The sequence below is a fragment of the Lissotriton vulgaris genome, chromosome 1_2, assembly GCF_964263255.1.
Source record: "Lissotriton vulgaris chromosome 1_2, aLisVul1.2, whole genome shotgun sequence".
In the NCBI taxonomy this organism is placed as follows: Eukaryota; Metazoa; Chordata; class Amphibia; order Caudata; family Salamandridae; genus Lissotriton; species Lissotriton vulgaris.
Genome location: NC_141686.1, coordinates 354,846,620 through 354,863,458, shown reverse-complemented (window position 1 = coordinate 354,863,458; position 16,839 = coordinate 354,846,620). Strand labels below are relative to the sequence as shown.

The 16,839-nt window shown below is 47.2% G+C and overlaps 1 protein-coding gene across 1 annotated transcript in view; it reads right to left on the bottom strand.

The window, feature by feature from the left end:
* Positions 1 to 7,748: 7,748 nt before the first annotated feature.
* The window catches only part of LOC147736806 (uncharacterized), a 47,745-nt gene continuing 38,654 nt past the window's right edge, over positions 7,749 to 16,839 (bottom strand). The window contains exon 3 of the mRNA XM_086953481.1: positions 7,749 to 10,356. Within this exon, the coding sequence (XP_086809607.1) occupies positions 9,413 to 10,356 (944 nt within the window). The 3' untranslated portion in view covers positions 7,749 to 9,412. The remainder of the gene's footprint in view (positions 10,357 to 16,839) is intronic.

The window sequence follows — 16,839 nt, the reverse complement described above, 5'->3', positions numbered from 1 at the left end:
TGGTGGGCTGGTTTTTGGTCGTGGGGAGGGGGTTGGTGTCTGGAGTCTGTTCGCTGATGATGTCGTAGAGGGCCTTGATTTTAAGGTGGAATTAGGAGCTGAGCTTGTTGCAGAGGTCCTGGGGTGGGGAGACGTCTGTGGCTTCGCAGGGGGGTTTGGTAAACTGCTATACAACGTTGAAGAGTAATTTTGCGTTACTTGCGTGGTGTGGATTTTGTTCTTGATAAAGGTCCACTTAGTGGCTTTATACGCTGGTGGTATTCAGTCATGGCATTCCTGTAGGTGTTCTGATCTTTGGTCGTTTTCATGTTCCTCCAGAGTTTCTCGAGGCATCTGCAGGAGCGCCTGGCTTCTTGGTGGTCAGAGGTGAACCAGGTGGCCTTCAGGGGGCATTCTTAGACAGGGTGGCGGTGGGGTGCGACCTTGTCTGCGCAGCTGGAGATCCAGCGGTGTAGTTATTTGACTGCGGAGTTGGCGTTGGTTGTGGCGAGGGGGGTCGTGGAGGAGGTTGGTGCTGAGGTGTTCCTCTGTGATCTTACTCCAGTTCCCGCGTGGCCGGCACAGGGCAGGTTTGGGTGCGGTGGTGGTGTTGAAGGTTAAGTGTATACAGTGGTGGTCTGCCTGGAGGGGCTGTGTGGTGTGGCTGAAGTGGATGTTTGTCCCTCCTGCGAAGATGGGGTTGAGGATGTGTCCGGCTCTGTGGGTGTGCGTGTTGACCAGCTGGGGGCGTGACTAACGCTGGGGGCATGTGGTATGGCCATCACATTGTGGGCTGTGGGCATGTGCTGGGGTGTGACAAACGCTGGGGCCTTGACAAATGCTGGGGGCATGTATCCGCCCTTCATGCCATGTGAGTCGTACATACAAGAGCCAATTACACTGCTGCGCAGCATCAAGGGGCACGCTGGGGGCGTGACACGCTGGGGGCGTGACACGCTGGGGGCGTGACACGCTGGGGGCGTGACACGCTGGGGGCGTGTGTCCGGGCTTTATGCCATGTGAACGCAATTGCGCCGCATCAAGGGGCACGCTGGGGCATGGGAAATGCTGGGGGCTACGTTCTACGTTCCGCCCTTCATGCCATGTGGGTCGTACATTAATCAGAAGATCGTCTGCTGTGGCCGTGTGCAGGGGGCATGACAAACGCATTCAGCTGGAGGCCTGGTAAGTAACATTACTGCAGCCTCTCCTGCGCGCTGTTACTGAACTCTCTCATTCAACGAAATTAGACGTGCCTGCTACCATCAACCAGGGCTCTAGCAGGGCTCAGGCGGCGGATCAGTACACTAATTACACGCGCCTGATAACATCAACCAGGGCTGCAGCTAGGCCTCAAGCGGGGGAACACGCAAATGCGCGTGTCTGCGGGGACAATTACTGCAGCCTCTCCTACTCGCTGTCACTGAACTCTCTCATTCAACGACATTACACGCGCCTGCTAAAATCAACCAGGGCTGCAGCTGGCGCTTCTCCGTCCCTATTCTAATGAAACAAAAAATATTGCCTACCGTGAGATTTTAAAATAAATTGCCCATGCCAAATACACACATTACACACATTCTATTTCATACCCGGACAACGTCGGGACGGGCTGCTAGTATACTATATATCAGTAACCACTGCCTACCAATCACTGCCCTTTACTCTTCTCAAATATGGCCGGCATCATCTTGAATACCTCTTTTTTTGCTGCTCAGCAGCCAAAATGAATGCGGAAGTATTTGAGTGCAGACGTTATTGTAGGAATGCGCCCCTTTTTGACATGGTCACCCCTACTTTATCTAGTATTTGATGCGATTTTGACTGGAAGTGCATTGGGTTCCTGCTAACCAGGTTCCCATTGCCAGATCCCTTTCCCAAAACTGTTCAATTGTTTCCACAAATGGCAATACCTTTAGCACCCTCTGTAAGTCCTTAGTAAATGGTACCCCTGGTACCTAGGGCAAGGAGGCTAAAGAGGGCACCTAAGGGCTGCTGCATATATTGTGCCATCCTAAGGGACCCCTCAGTAAAAACATACGCACTGCCACTGCAGGCTGCATGTCTTGGTGCAGACAAAAGTGAAAACACCACATCGCTCACCTCCCTGTCTGCCATGCCAGCATACACTGCATGCAGTGTGGGTAAGTCACCCCTACAGCGGGACTTACAGCCCTAAGGCAGGGAGCACTATGCTACATGTGTGGACATATCTGCATGAGCAGATATGGCGCTGTGTTGGTCAGTTCCATTACTGCCTGAAAAAGTGAACAGGGAAGCCGTTTTAAGTGCATGTGCAGAACACTGGAGAAAACGAGTTCCCCAACTACATGATGGTATCAAACATCTGGTATTAATACGCCCACGCTGATTCCAGTATTGATTTATTAATACATGCACCCAGGGGGCACCTTGGAAAACCTACCAACTACCAGTGTGCTATGCTGACTGGTCCTAGCCAGCCTGTCACCACAGACAAGGTTCTGGTACCCAAGGGTGACAGCCTTTTTCTCTCAGTAGGTCCGAAACAAAGCCCACTCAGGCAGAGGGTGTTTACAACCCCTCCTACAGGATGACCTGTGAATAGCATCCCAAGGCAGGAAGCTTCAAAGAGCCCACCGCCTTTGGGAACCTGGCTTCTCTCACAGGAGAGGATGCTGACCCCTCTTGGCCAGGGTCTGTTTGGCGCCTGGACAAGGTGGGAACATTTGTAGTCAGAAAGGTGTGTTCACCTTCAGGATAGTTCCGCCCCTAAGATGGGCTACCTGAGTGACCGTGAAATCTCAGAGTCATCTTCGTGATGACAGAATTAGGAACTCTAGGACAGAGTTATGCCCACTTCCCTCAGGACTCTTTGGCTACTACCTTTCACTCCCCTAAAGACCCTAAATCTAGTATTTAGGGGAGCTTCTGGCACCATGAAATGAGATCCTGATGACCTGAAACAAGAAGACGGTTGTGAAGATTCGCAAGAAGGAACAGAAGACACTAACTGACTTGGTGCCAACCGGATTGCTGTCCTTAACGACTGCGACAAAGACCACTTGTCCTGCAGCTGCCGTGTCTCCAGAAGCCTGAGAGAAGTGCCAGCACTTCACCCATGAACCAGGATCGCCCATGGAGCAGCAGAGCTGCTTCCCTGCATCCTGCAGGCACCCATCAGGACTGAGAGGACTCCAGACACCAAAAACCCAACACGGCATGCACCGTTGGTGAAGAGGACCAAAGGTGTCCCTGAGCATCATAAGAGCCGAGTCCACCTGCTGATTCAGCCTGACTGGCCTTCCAGTCTAAACTCGAAGCCTTTTTTTAACCAGACCAATCCCCGTAGATTAACATTGGGCACCAGATGCTGAATTGCACCACTGCACCCGGCCGTCGTAGAACCCCTGGGGGTGACCTGTTGATGCTGCCTTGGACCTTGCCCCATACTCCCCTTAAGACCAAGAGAGTGATCAGGTGAGTCGCTGTAAAGAACTTGTATGCAGCCTTTGTTTTTCCACCATAGGATAGCATTGACGCTTATGAAAATTGCACTGTTACCTGATCGTATTGATTCTGGTGCCTAAATATATATATCAAGGGTTATATATCTCCTTATTGAGTCGTGTGTACCATTTATTGACTCTATGTGTATCGCAGATGTCTGACACTCCTCTCTGATAAGCCTAAAGCTGCTCTACCTCACTACTCCGTAGAAGAGCACCTTGAAGATTGCTAAAGCAAACCCCGTCTACTCATGACTCCATGCACAGTAGACCTCTTTTTGGTATACTATATAAAGAGCCAGTTTCCCTACAGTTATCATTCATATATCTGGTTGTGGTCAGATCTTCTTATATAATGTATGTACAGTGTATTTGCTTCTTGATTGATTCTTTTATTTGATTGTTAATGTAATTGAAAGAGAAGCTGCTACACTTGTCTGCCAAACGATGCGATCAGTGGGATATTGCCACAGCGTTTGCATCTGTGGAGCAGTAGATTTGGGTCAGACTGCACCCTCTCTGATCGGAGGAGCGTACCCTCTACTGCCTGCTTTGATGCGCGCGCCCCAGTGTACCCTCTCTGATCGGAGGAGCTCAGTCTTCTACTGCCTGCTTTGATGCACGCGCCCCAGTGTGCCCTCTCTGATCGGAGGAGCGTACCCTCTACTGCCTGCTTTGATGCACGCGCCCCAGTGTGCCCACTCCGCTTTGCACGAGCAATAAGCCCATGGCCGAGCTGTGATAATTAGACCAACAAGACACGTTCAATATCACCTCATACACTGATCGGGGAACACTGAGGGCCTCATTTACCAAGAATTGGCATCCAGCAGCATTGCGAGTCTTTTTTGTTGCCCTGCTCTGCACCAATCGAAAGGGCAGGAATGCACCGTACAGGACACGTGCATTACTGGCCTTTCAGGCGCACATTATGCAGCCGAGCGCCAACGCAGACACACTTGCACCATGGTGCACTGGGGTCTATGTCGGCTGAAGAACGTGGCACACAGGGAAAGAGGAATAAAAGAGGAGAAATGAAAACATTTCTCCTCGTTATGCCTGCTTTGGGGAGGTGTAAGGTTTACCGCTGCCCCATGTTTACTTGAGTGTCTAAATCTGGGGCGGTGTCAAAATAAATGGGTGTTTCGTGGGAAAACCCACAGCAACACCCATGGAACGCCTCCTTGATGCAGAGTAAGCCAACGCAGCGCTTTGCGCAGCCTAGCCTCACTCCATATCTATGAAGCCTTTTGCGTCGCCTTGTAGATATGATTCAGAGACCTGCATCACCCGAGCTTTAAAAAAAAAAGTGACGCTCCAGCTGGGCAGGCCTCTTGTAAATGAGGCCAGAGTTTGCACCAGCAAGTGTAAAACTATGTGTCTACAGAGAGTAGCTGACAAGTACTAGGGTACTCCGCTCCTGGTGCCCTTACCACTGAGAAGGACTACAATAATTCAGTTAAGGGGGGACCGTCCAGAGCAAGACATCCCTCCATGCTTATTTTTCAGGGTACAGATCATTCCATGTCAAACAACGTTTGGGTTGGGGGGAAAGTGAGATATTTCTTTAACAACTGGGACATGTTGTCTCAAGCCACCTGGATACTAGACAAGGTAACAGACTTCAAGCTGGAGCTTTACAGCTCTTCAGCTGAGTGATGTTTATACAACTATTGCATCGTTCCAGGTTAGACAAAGAAGGTAATCCCATCTAGGACCCGGATATTGTGGTTGAACTGTTTTAAACTGAGAATACTCAAAGACGGGTAAGATGGTGCTGGCCATACCTGAGCATAATGGGCAGTGATTTGTGGACTGTGGTTACTGACATCATGGGAAATGTCGTTTTTAAGTTTACTGTTGATTGTTTGCTGTGCAAATTCAGTAATAGAAAAAGAAGCATTATTCCCATCAATATGTGCTAAATAGAATTTTAAATTCTTGACGTGATAATTTTTTGGAGCTTTCTCTCAACACGTACATACAGAGACATAAACATTAAGTCTGGGCGGTGAACTCCGCTCCGTTCGTAGACTTTGTGGAGTTTTTGCACTCCTCAGACACTCGGAGTTCAGAAAAACGTTTCCTTGCTTGTGCTCACCAATGTTAAATTGAAGAGCGTGAGCAAGGAAAATCCAGTACTAGACCATCTCCCAACGAGATTTCTCAACGCGGCTGCCCGGGGATGGGCACTCGCACTCATGTCGAGAAACCTTCCATTCACGTTGAGGAAGCTGCCGCTCTAGTAGAACTTCTACTCAAGCGACGGAAAGATGCAGCGCCCTCTTGCACTGTGCGTGGTGCTGTTCGCACTGGTTTTACTGCGCGGGACAAACATCTGGCGCCAAAAGATCACTGTGTTTTAGTAAATGAATTTTGAGTCTAATATGCTAGTAACTGGTACTTTTAGAGCCTGTGTAAGCCAAATAAAGTTTTATGTCTGGCTTATATGCCGTAAATGTGCCAACGCAGCTGTAACAATCTTGTGACCCTCTGGCTTGCTCTTGACAATAATCCAGTATCACAGCTTCAGCTGAGGCCCCCAATTCCTAGTCTCATCATTCACTTACACCCAGGGCGTCTCATCATTGCACACACATACCTGCCACCATTGCTACTTAGTTCATTCCTAGAGATCCAGACGTCACTGCAGATCCAGGGCTTGCTACCATCCACAGCAAGCTCCAGCTCTTGCCCAAATAGGATAGGATAGGATATATGTTTATAGAGCGCTCGATTGCTGTGGCGTCTTGGCGCTAGTGTATGTAGAAAGGAAGTATGGCCTGTGTTACCGGGAGACTATGTGGAAGTGAACAGCCATGTTTTCAAGTCCTTCCTAAAGACCTGCTGATTAGATTGAAATTTCATGGCCATAGGCATTTTGTTCCATAACTTTGATGCACAACTTGATAAAGTCCTGTCATCCCATCTTGCCCGTCTGATCTTAGCAATCTGGATAAGGCCCAAATTAGCAGATCTAAGGGTACTTGGGGGATATAAGGTAGGAAAATTTTTGGGAGATCCTCAGCATCGCCACCATAAAGTTCTTTGTGCACCAGGCATAAGGCCTTAAATTCCACCCGCTGCTGGATGGGAAGCCAGTGCAGTGACTTAATTCCTGCCGAGGTTGATTGTCCTTTAGGATAGTTTAGAAGTAATCTTGCTGCAGTGTTCTGTAGAGACTGCAGTTTTCTCAGCTGGGTCTTATCAATGCCCCAAAAAGGGCATTGCAATAGTCCAGTTTAGACAGGAAGAGCGCCACCACCAGCGTCTTTTGCAATTCTTATGAGAGAAAAGGGAAGATTTTTCTCAAGGTTTTTAGTAAAAAGAAGCAGGAGGAAGGGAGACTGTTTACCTGGGCAGAAAAATTAAACTGGTCATCGAAGAGGACTCTGAGGTTCCTGACCTTGGGGCAGGACACAGGCATTACCCGGCCTCAACCGGCCACTAGGAGTCATTTCACAGGCACCGGCCAGGGCCAAACTCTATCACCTCCGTTTTGTCAGTGTTCATTTTCAGGAAGCTATGGTTCATCCAGGTCATGATCTCAGTGAGACAAGCATGAAAGCTGGCGGCTGTGGTCTCAGGCTGATTGAAGATAAAGATAACAAGCTGAGAATCATCAGCATATAAGGCCAGGGAAAATCCACGCCTCCTGATAAGTCTGGCCGAAGGAGAGACGTAGATGTTAAACAATGTCGGGGATAGGGGTGGCGACATGGGCACTGGTGTCTGAGTGACCCCAGAGCAGCCTTGCACCAGGCATCTGTCTGACCCTTGCTTCATGGTCACTGATGACTATGGGTGGATCTTGTGGGGGACACACAACATTCATCAGGATGATTCAAGACTTCATACACTAGTGCTGTTGCTTCCATATAATAGTTTGGAGGCAAGCCTTGTGCGCTCACAGATGGCACAGTGTCCAGAGTAGTCGGACTATTTAAAGCCAACCAATACGCTTAGTGAAGGAAAAGGTCCAAGGGTGTTCCCGAAGCAATTACACTATTAAACTTCAAAGGTTGTCTTCTGAAACATCAACAGTGCAAATTGTACTTGTAACGCTTGCACTACTCTAATAAACACAGTGATGGAGCAAACTGCACACTGAAATGCCTCAAATTTGAGGGGCTGGTGGTTGGAGGGCTGCAGGGGAGCAAAAGCTCCTCCTCACCCTCTTCCGTGACATACTAATCACCAAGATGGAAAACAGACACTCTGAACGTACTGATGAGTTTGAAGAATCTCCAGTCTCATCAACACATGGAACAGGCAGGCAGATTGGTTTATTAGCAAAGTTTTATTGCGTAAAATAAGACATTCTTGGCAAACAGCTCACGGCAGCAGTGTCCTTTGTCTAGTTGTTAATCTCACCCCTCACACTAGAAAAGGACACAACTGACCTCACAAAACACATCACAGCATGCAATGAAATACTCCTTACAGTATCTTCACCAGACAATCTGCTTTGTTTTGTAATATATGTGAACGTTAGTTTTTGGGTATTTAATTCTCACCAAAATAGCGACCAAACTCCAGCCGACTTCTACCATATGGTTTGCTTTGCCCAGGCCTTGACCCATTCTGGTCCGAGGTGGAATCTGAGCTCACACAGACCTTGGGACGGCAGGTTCCACACGATCCCTTACATCTTCTCCTGGGTGTATTTGATGGTATGGACGGCTCTAGAGCGGACAAACATTCTCTGGGAACTGCGGTCGCTGTGGCTAAATGAGATATGGCAGCGGCCTGGGCCCAGCCCAACCCCCCTACCCTGTGAAAGTGGCACCAGGGAGTGGATTAGTGCGTGGCCCAGAAGGAACATGGTTGTCCCACGAGGTGTCAAATGGCTGAACCTACTGTTTTAAATTGACAGCTTTGCCTCTCCCATGTAACGGGGTGCTGCTTTTCAGCTTGGGTTGCTTGCATAAATACTCCTACCCACACAGTGGGGTTTTGTACTGTCTGTTGGAGATGGAATTGGCTTTACTGTGTATGATGTATGCTGTCTTTTTTTTTCTTTTCAAAATGATAATAAAATTGATTATCAAATCCCACCATAATAAACCATCTCAAAACATTGTGAAATGTGTCACAGTCTCAACAGTTAAAACTGCAGAATGATATGGTTGGTGCCTCCTTTGTATGTTGTTAGAATCTGGACAGCCATGAATCCTCTTTTGATCTCTCAGCCTGGATGGGTTGTACAGAATATTTACACAGCCGGTCTGAAGATACTGATAGCGAGTAGTAGTTCCTGCTTTAGTGATGAACGGAGTTTATATTTGTTGTACTCAAGTGGTTATGGATTCCTATTTCTTCTCCTAGTTTCTTTTTCCATGTGCTCAGGTCTTTCAATAATTTTTTGTTGAATCCCAGAAGTTATGTCTATCAGGATAGTTTATGATCCACAGTTGGTAACATGTCCTCAACACTGCACACATTTCATGAGAGTCTGACAGGTTTAATTCGCAGTGAAGCAGCCTCTGTGAAGTTTATTGCTTGGTGAAGTGACGTTAGTGACGTGGAAGAACCTACATTCTTTTTGGAAAGCTGCGAACGTTAGAGTTTGTCCTTTAACTCAAAGCTCTTCTGACATTCAGAGGAAAGGGAGGATCTCAGCCCAGAAGTATTGTTAGATGTCATAGGAGGTCTAACTTCAGCTGTAGATTCTTAGATGATGTAGAAGATCACATTTCTTTTTTTTAATGAAGGTTTTTTGGCAGTGCTTGGAGAAGGCTTCCATCTTGTAAGTGTTACTTGAGGTTGCTGAGCACCACCTTTTGTTTACAGCAGTTTCCATTTCCTGTACGGCGCCATGGCCGTCGCCTGTGTGTTCTTTGGTGGAGTACAAGGCTTGCCTTAAGATCAAAGCTCTTGCTTCACACAGTGCAGTGATAAAGCCTCTGGTCTGTGTATATGCTTTGATGCCGTACAAGGGACCTCTACTCACACACAGTGCAGTTATAAGGCCTCTCTCCAGTGTGTATGCTTTGATGGCGTACAAGGGCTGCCTTAAGAGTAAAGCCCTTGGAACACACAGTGCAGTGATAAGGCCTCTCTCCTGTGTGTACGCTTTGATGGCGTATAAGGGCTGCCTTAAGAGTAAAGCCCTTGGAACACACAGTGCAGTGATAAGGCCTCTCTCCTGTGTGTACACTTTGATGCTGTACAAGGTACGCCTTCCGAGAAAACCTTTTGGAACACACAGTGCAGTGATAAGGCCTCTCTCCGGTGTGTGTTCTTCGATGCAGTACAAGGTGTGCCTTCCGAGAAAAGGGTTTGGAACACACAGTGCAGTGATAAGGCCTCTCTCCTGTGTGAGTTCTTTGATGCCGCACAAGGGTTGCCTTCTGAGAAAAGGGTTTGGAACACACAGTGCAGTGATGAGGCCTCTCCCCGGTGTGTGTTCTTTGATGCAGTACAAGGTGTGCCTTCTGAGAAAAGGGTTTGGAACACACAGTGCAGTGATAAGGCTTCTCTCCTGTGTGTACGCTTTGATGTTGTAGAAGATGTCCCTTCTTAGTAAAACTTTTCTCACAGAAATCGCAGTGAAAGGGCCTCTCTCCTTTGTGAGTTTTTTCATGCGTTGCCTTATCAGCAAACCTCATTTCATGCTCAGTGTAGGGATACCGATCTGTGTGTGTTTGTTCATGCAGTAAAAGATGCATCTTTCCAGTAAATGTTTTCTTACACTCAGCACAGGCATAAGCTCTTAGGTTGGTGTCTATTCTTTTCTGCCTTGTAAGTAGTGTTTTATTGTTAAAATTCTCCCTGCTCTGTATTCCTTGGTGTTTTCCTTCATTTATTTTATAAGCAAAATTCTTCCTTCCTCCAGAAGCTTTACGTTTCTCTTTCCCATTCATACTTTCTGTCGTCGGCTGCTGTGCTGCAGAATGAAATGAACACTGAGAATTATACATGGGAAATACTTCTTGAAAGAAATGCACAGTTATAATATGAGAAAGGTGGACAGTAATATCTAGGAAGGAAGGAAAATGTTACTACCTGTAAACAATCATTTGCTGCTTGTAGTTCTGCCGTTCACATGTGGTGACCTCTCATGAGTTGGGTTCTGACTACTAAAAAGAATTAATTTAAGATTGAGTTTCGATCTGGAGAACGACTCGTAATCCCATACCAGAATGGCATAATGCATCAGCGCGCAGACTCCAATTAAAATCATTGTGTTGTTTTCTCCATCGGAGTACAACTGCTTATATGTGTAAAATAAAAAAAATAAACTGCTTAATCTGAGCAACCTATATACTTTACAACCATACAGCAAGTGTGTGATGCATGTGAGCCTGCAACATGACAAGCAGATAGTATTTGCAAGTGAGTAACATTTTCCATTTGCAGCAGCTGTGGCACATCACAGGTTGTGCCATAACTTAAAAGAATCGGTAAGGTCCAGAACGCCGCAGCCAGGCTCATTCTAGGGACACCACGCCACAAACATATGACCCAACACCTACAAAGCTTATACTTGCTCCCCGTTGAGAAGAGTATCACTTTCAAACTCCTCATCCGCGCCTACAAATCCCTCAACAACATCGGACCCACATACCTCAACGACCGAACATGTTGATGTCACCAGAGAAATATTTTATGAAAGGATGCACAGAACCACATGTTTCTGCTTTACAAATATCTACTAGAGGTATGTTGGGTAGAAAAGCCATGGTTGCATCTTTATCACACGTGGACTCAGCCTGTGGTATTTCTATGTGGTGTCTCCGCTAGGCCCGGGCGGTAAATTCAGTTCCACTTGCGGAATTTGTGGAATTTGGGTAATTTCACATTCCGCGGAGAAAGTGGAATTGCCAAAACCTCCGCAATCCGCGGCTTTGTAGAATTTTTTGCTTGTTCAGGTTTTCAAAATGTGTGTTCACAAGATATTTCCCCCCGGGCACGCAAACAGGAAAAAAGCATTGTGAACGAGCGGAAGAAGTAATTCCGCGTGTTTGCAGAATTCTGTGTGCTCACAGACATATTTTATGCTGTGCTTTGCGTAACACGACTACGCAAATTCCGCCCACCCCTAGTCTCCGCACGAGTAGAAAACAGAATATACCAAACTGTGCCAGTGCAAAAAACTGTCTTATTTTTCATACATTTTCAATTCTGAAAATGTAGAGCATGAGCGCATGTTTAACACTGGGTGCATATTTATCTTTGTCTTTGTAAACTTGCAGGAACTGTTCATCTAGTAATGGGTCATGTAGTTTGCTAACTGTTTGAGGAAGTGACTGCTACTAGGTAGACCACTATCTACATTAAGGCTTGCAGTGATGTAGTGGCTTAAAAGGTGGACTTGTTACTCTTGATAAAACCTTAACTGGATGCCAGGGGTGCTCTGGTGGGATAACCATTCTCAACTCTCCCATGAACATTTTCACAAGAGTTTTTCAAAAGTATTCAAGCCAGCTTCTTTATGTATGTATGTATGTATATGTTATTTCTATACTGCAATCCTAGCTTGAAGCTAGAGCCAATGATAAACATAAATTATTTTTAAAGAAGGAAGTCCTCAACTCTTTCCTAAATGGGAGCAATGTTGGGCGGTCCTGATTGATACAGGGATGTTGTTCGAGATAATGAGTTCATAGATGGAAAAGGCCTGCTAACTTGTTTTTTTTGTTACAGTTCTAAATCTGCAGTCCGATGGAGTTCGCCAACCTCACATTTGTTGCACTTGAAAATAAGAGCTGAACTTAAGGACAACAAGAATGACGAACAAGTGATAAGGATCCCCTGCGGCTACAAAATCACCCGCAAATACAGCGTCGACCGACCAGGAGAAGGCAAAGCCATCATCCCCAAGAACACCCACCAACTGACCACTTACTCGAATGACTCAACGACTACCATGGAACACCTCCCCTTCCAGATCCAGAGCAACCCCAACACCACCCTCCATGGCTCCCAAATCTACAGGACCCCCGGCCCCCACCCTTCAATGATGCCATTGAAGACCTCATCGCACCCCAGGCTCTAGCATCCACCGATTACATCCTACTCGGAGACCTCAACTTCCACTTGGACAACCCCAGTGACCAAAACACTGACACCCTACTGGAGAACCTCGCCAATATCGGACTCAAGCATCTAGTCACCACATCGACCCATACAGCCAGACACACGCTAGACCTTCACCTACAGCCACACCACTGAACTCCTCTGGACCAACCCGCACTGTGTGCACTTAGCCATTCCCTCCGTTCACCATCCCCCTCTCCCCCCCCATGACCCATCTGTTATAGCTGGAACAAGGCAACCGAAGAACTTCTCATCAACTTTCTCAGCATGACCGCACCACCAGCAGACGCCAACACTGCAGCACACAACCGTCACCAATGGATCTCCAACTGAGCTGACACACCAGCACCCCTCAAGAAAACACCAGGCAGGCAAAACTTCAAGAAAGCCATCTGCTTAACTTCAGCCCTCCACAAGTCCAAACGTACCAGCAGACAACTCAAGAAGAGATAGAAAAACAACAAAATCCCAGAAACCCAAGCAACCTTCAAAACCGCTGTCAACGCACACCACCTTCTCCTTAAAACCACAAACAAAAACGGCCATCAAAGACAGAATCAAACGCACACAACAGCACAAAAGTCTTTGCCATCGTCAAAGAGTTCGCTAGACCCAACAGCGAGACCACAGATGTCTCACCCTCCCTAAGACCTCAGCAACAAACTCAGCACATTATTCCACCACAAGATCAGGCAGAACTATGACAACTTTGACACCCAAGACCCTGCTACAATGCCTGCCACCACCGCACACAACAAGGCCTTACCTCAACATATCGTGCTCAAGGGGACTCCACTCACCACAGATGACACACTCACGACAATGCAGGGCATCCACTCCCACTGGATCTTTGCCCACATCACATCTTCCATTGAACAGCCGCAGCACCAGCTGCTCCATCAAAACTGTCACCTTCCCTGCCAGCTGAAAACACGCCGCGTTCAACCCCTGCTGAAGAAGCTGTCTGCCGACCCGACAGACCTCAAGTACCTCAGACCTATCTCCCTAGTCCCCCCCCCTTGCCAAGGTCATCAAAAAGGCCATCAATGCCCAATTCTCCAAGTTCATTAAAGCAAGCTATGTCCTGAACAAATCCCAATCTGGCTTCCAAAGCAATTATAGCACCGATCCCGGACTCCTCGCCGCCATCGACGACATCCCCTCCCTCCTCGAATGGGGCGATGCCGCCACCCTCATCCTACTGGACGTCTCGGCCACCTTCGACAACATCTCCCACTGCACCTAATCACAAGATTCCAGGACGCTGGTATCCACGAAAAATGCAGAAAGAACAATTGATGGACAGAATGCAGAACAATGCCATACATTCACCCCATTTCAGAGATCTGGGCCTCAATCCATCATTTTTTTGCTCACCATGCGATTCCAGTTTGTACTCAGCCATATGCAAATTCGTCTTGACCCTGCGCCCAATTTGAACAGTCCGGTATCAACGACAAGGCACTGGACTGGATCCACTCCTTCCTGACCGGCCGAACACAGAGTGTCAGACTATCCTGTTCCTCTCAGAACCTACAAAGATCAGCCGTGGAATGCCCCAGGGATCCTCCCTGAGCCCCACCCTCTTCAACGTCTACATGCCCCCCCCGCACCCCCACAGCCATTGTCAGAAACCACAGACTCAACATCGTCTCCTAAGCCAACAACATCCAGCTGATCCTCTCCCTCACCAATGAACCTACAGCCACCTGATTCAACTTTCATAGCGGAACGAAGGTCGTTGCTACCTTGATGAAAGACAGCTGCCTCAAGCTCAACTCAGACAAGACCAAAGTACTCATCCTGTGACCCGCCCCCTCAGCCTGGGACGACTCCTGGTGGTCCGTCGCACTACGAACCCCTCCCACTCCTACAGACTGTGTACACAACCACAGCATCATACTCGATTCCTCACTCACAAAGAACCACCATATCAACGCTGTATCCTCATCCTGCTTCAAACGACATTCAGCTGGATCCCCATAGAGCCTAGAAAGATGGTCACACACACACTCATCACCAGCAGACTTGACTACGGTAATGCACTCTACGTAGGCGTCACTTAGAAACAGCTCACGAAACTACAGAACGTCCAAAACGCCACAGCCAGACTGGTCCTAGGCATCCCCTGCTGCAGCCACATATCAGCACCTCAGACAACGCCACTGGCTCCCAATCATCAAGAGAATCCCCTTCAAGCCTCTCACACATGCCTACAAAGCTCTCCACGACATAGGACCAGCATACCTGAACCACTGCCTCACATTACATGTACCCGCCTTCTCCTACCTCAGGCAATCCCTGTCGCTGCTCCAATTCAGGAAGGACTTCAGGACCCGGTTCTTCTACTGAACATCCACGCCCTGAGGATCAGTACCCCCCCCCCACTCCGCTCAGCGCCTTAAGACCCTCAGGGGTGAGGAGCTGCACTATACAAACTCCGGATTAATTGAGCAATGCCTGCTTTTGGGAATAGAGCCCACTGGGTCTGTGAAACTGAATATATCAGAGGATCTGATCCAGTATGAATACTGTGTACACGTGGGCCAATATGTGATTGTAGGAAATCATATGCGCACTGGGGTTCTCACTCTGGTATTACCGCAATGACTTGCATTGTATTATTATACCCTCACTGTCGAGTCCCAAGTGATATATTCATAGATAGTCAGTCAAACATTTACTTTATTTGGTTAATCATAACCATAAAGCATACATATACAAAAAAGACTGACATAGATAGGGTTCTACTCTTCTGCAATGGAACAGAGCATCGAATAATACATTGTGATACTTGCTGCCATAGTTCTAATTTCACCCGCTCCCCTCTAGTTTGCTCAGCTGCCAAGGGCCAGGCGCTATTGCTTGGACTCATTATGATCCACCACAAAAGAACGACATAATCTGATGGACCCACATGCATTTACATAGTAGCAACAAACTGCTGGATGCTATAGAAACAATAATTTAATTATACATTTGTGACAGGTCGAGTTGAAGTCCCATTTCTATATTAACTGACGACAGAACCAAAGCGGATACCGAATACCATGAAAATGAATGTAAAGCTCTAAACACTCTATGAATGAACAAAGATGATTATAATGAACCCATTGTTAGTATGGTGCATTGGTGCACAAAACAAATATATCCTAAAAATGATTGTGATTGATGATGTGAAAAGGAGTAGCAATGAGTATTGATTGTCTATTGCGGACCAAAAGATGCAGATCTATGGAGATTAGGGCACTTCACTTGAGGTAGAGAAAGGCTTGTTGTTAAGCCACAACGCATCACTACGACACTTGCTGAACACAAACAAGCATTTGCAATGCAATAGGTCTCGCATTAGGAAAGTTTGAGCTATTGGTATTGTAAATGACAATTTTTTTATTTATGTGTTGGTTTTAAAAATAACGAAATTAATAGCTTTGTCATTTACAATGCCAATAGTTATAATTTTTGCAAATGTGACACCTATAGCATTTGAAATGCAATATGTGTTGTATCTACGTGACTTACATGTAGTGATATTACAAATAACAATGGCTTTTAATTTTTTTATTAATTAATACTTAAATAAAAATTATTGTAATTTATAATGGCAATAGCTTAAACTTTTGTAAATAACTTATGAAGATTATGTTCAGTGTATTTTATTGTGACGAAAATCCAAGAACATATTTGAACCAGTTATTATTGAATGGTTGCACAGATTGATGCTGTGGTGGCGCTGAGTGATGATGTGGCATTCAGTGATGCTGTGGTGGCGCATAGGGACGTTGTGGTGCCCCTGAGTGATGCTGTGGTGCCCCTGAGTGATGCTGTGGTGGTACTGAGTGATGCTGTGGTGATGCGATAGAGTGAGGGCGATGGATAGAGTGAGAGCAATAGATAGATAGAGTGGGGAGAGGGGAGATGGAGGGGAGAGAGGGGAGTGAGGGGAGTGAGGAGAGAGGGGAGTGAGGAGAGATGGGATAGAGAGGGAGGGGAGAGAGGGATTGGAGAGTGAGGAGAGGGGAGAGTGAGGAGAGGGGAGAGGGAAGAGTGAGGAGAGAGGGGAGAGTGAGGATAGAGGGACTGGAGAGAGGGAGGGGAGAGAGGGAGTGAGGAGGGGAGAGTGAGGAGAGAGGGGGGAGAGGAGAGAGGGGAGGGTAGAGAGGGAGGGTAGAGGAGAAAGAGGGGAGAGTGAGGAAAGAGGGGGAGGTAGAGAGGAGAATACTGAGGAGAGAGAGGAGAGTGGTGAAAGGGGAGAGTGGTGAAAGGGGTGAGTGGTCAGGGGGAGAGTGATGAGAGAGGATAGAGTGGTGAGAGAGGAGAGAGAGGGGGA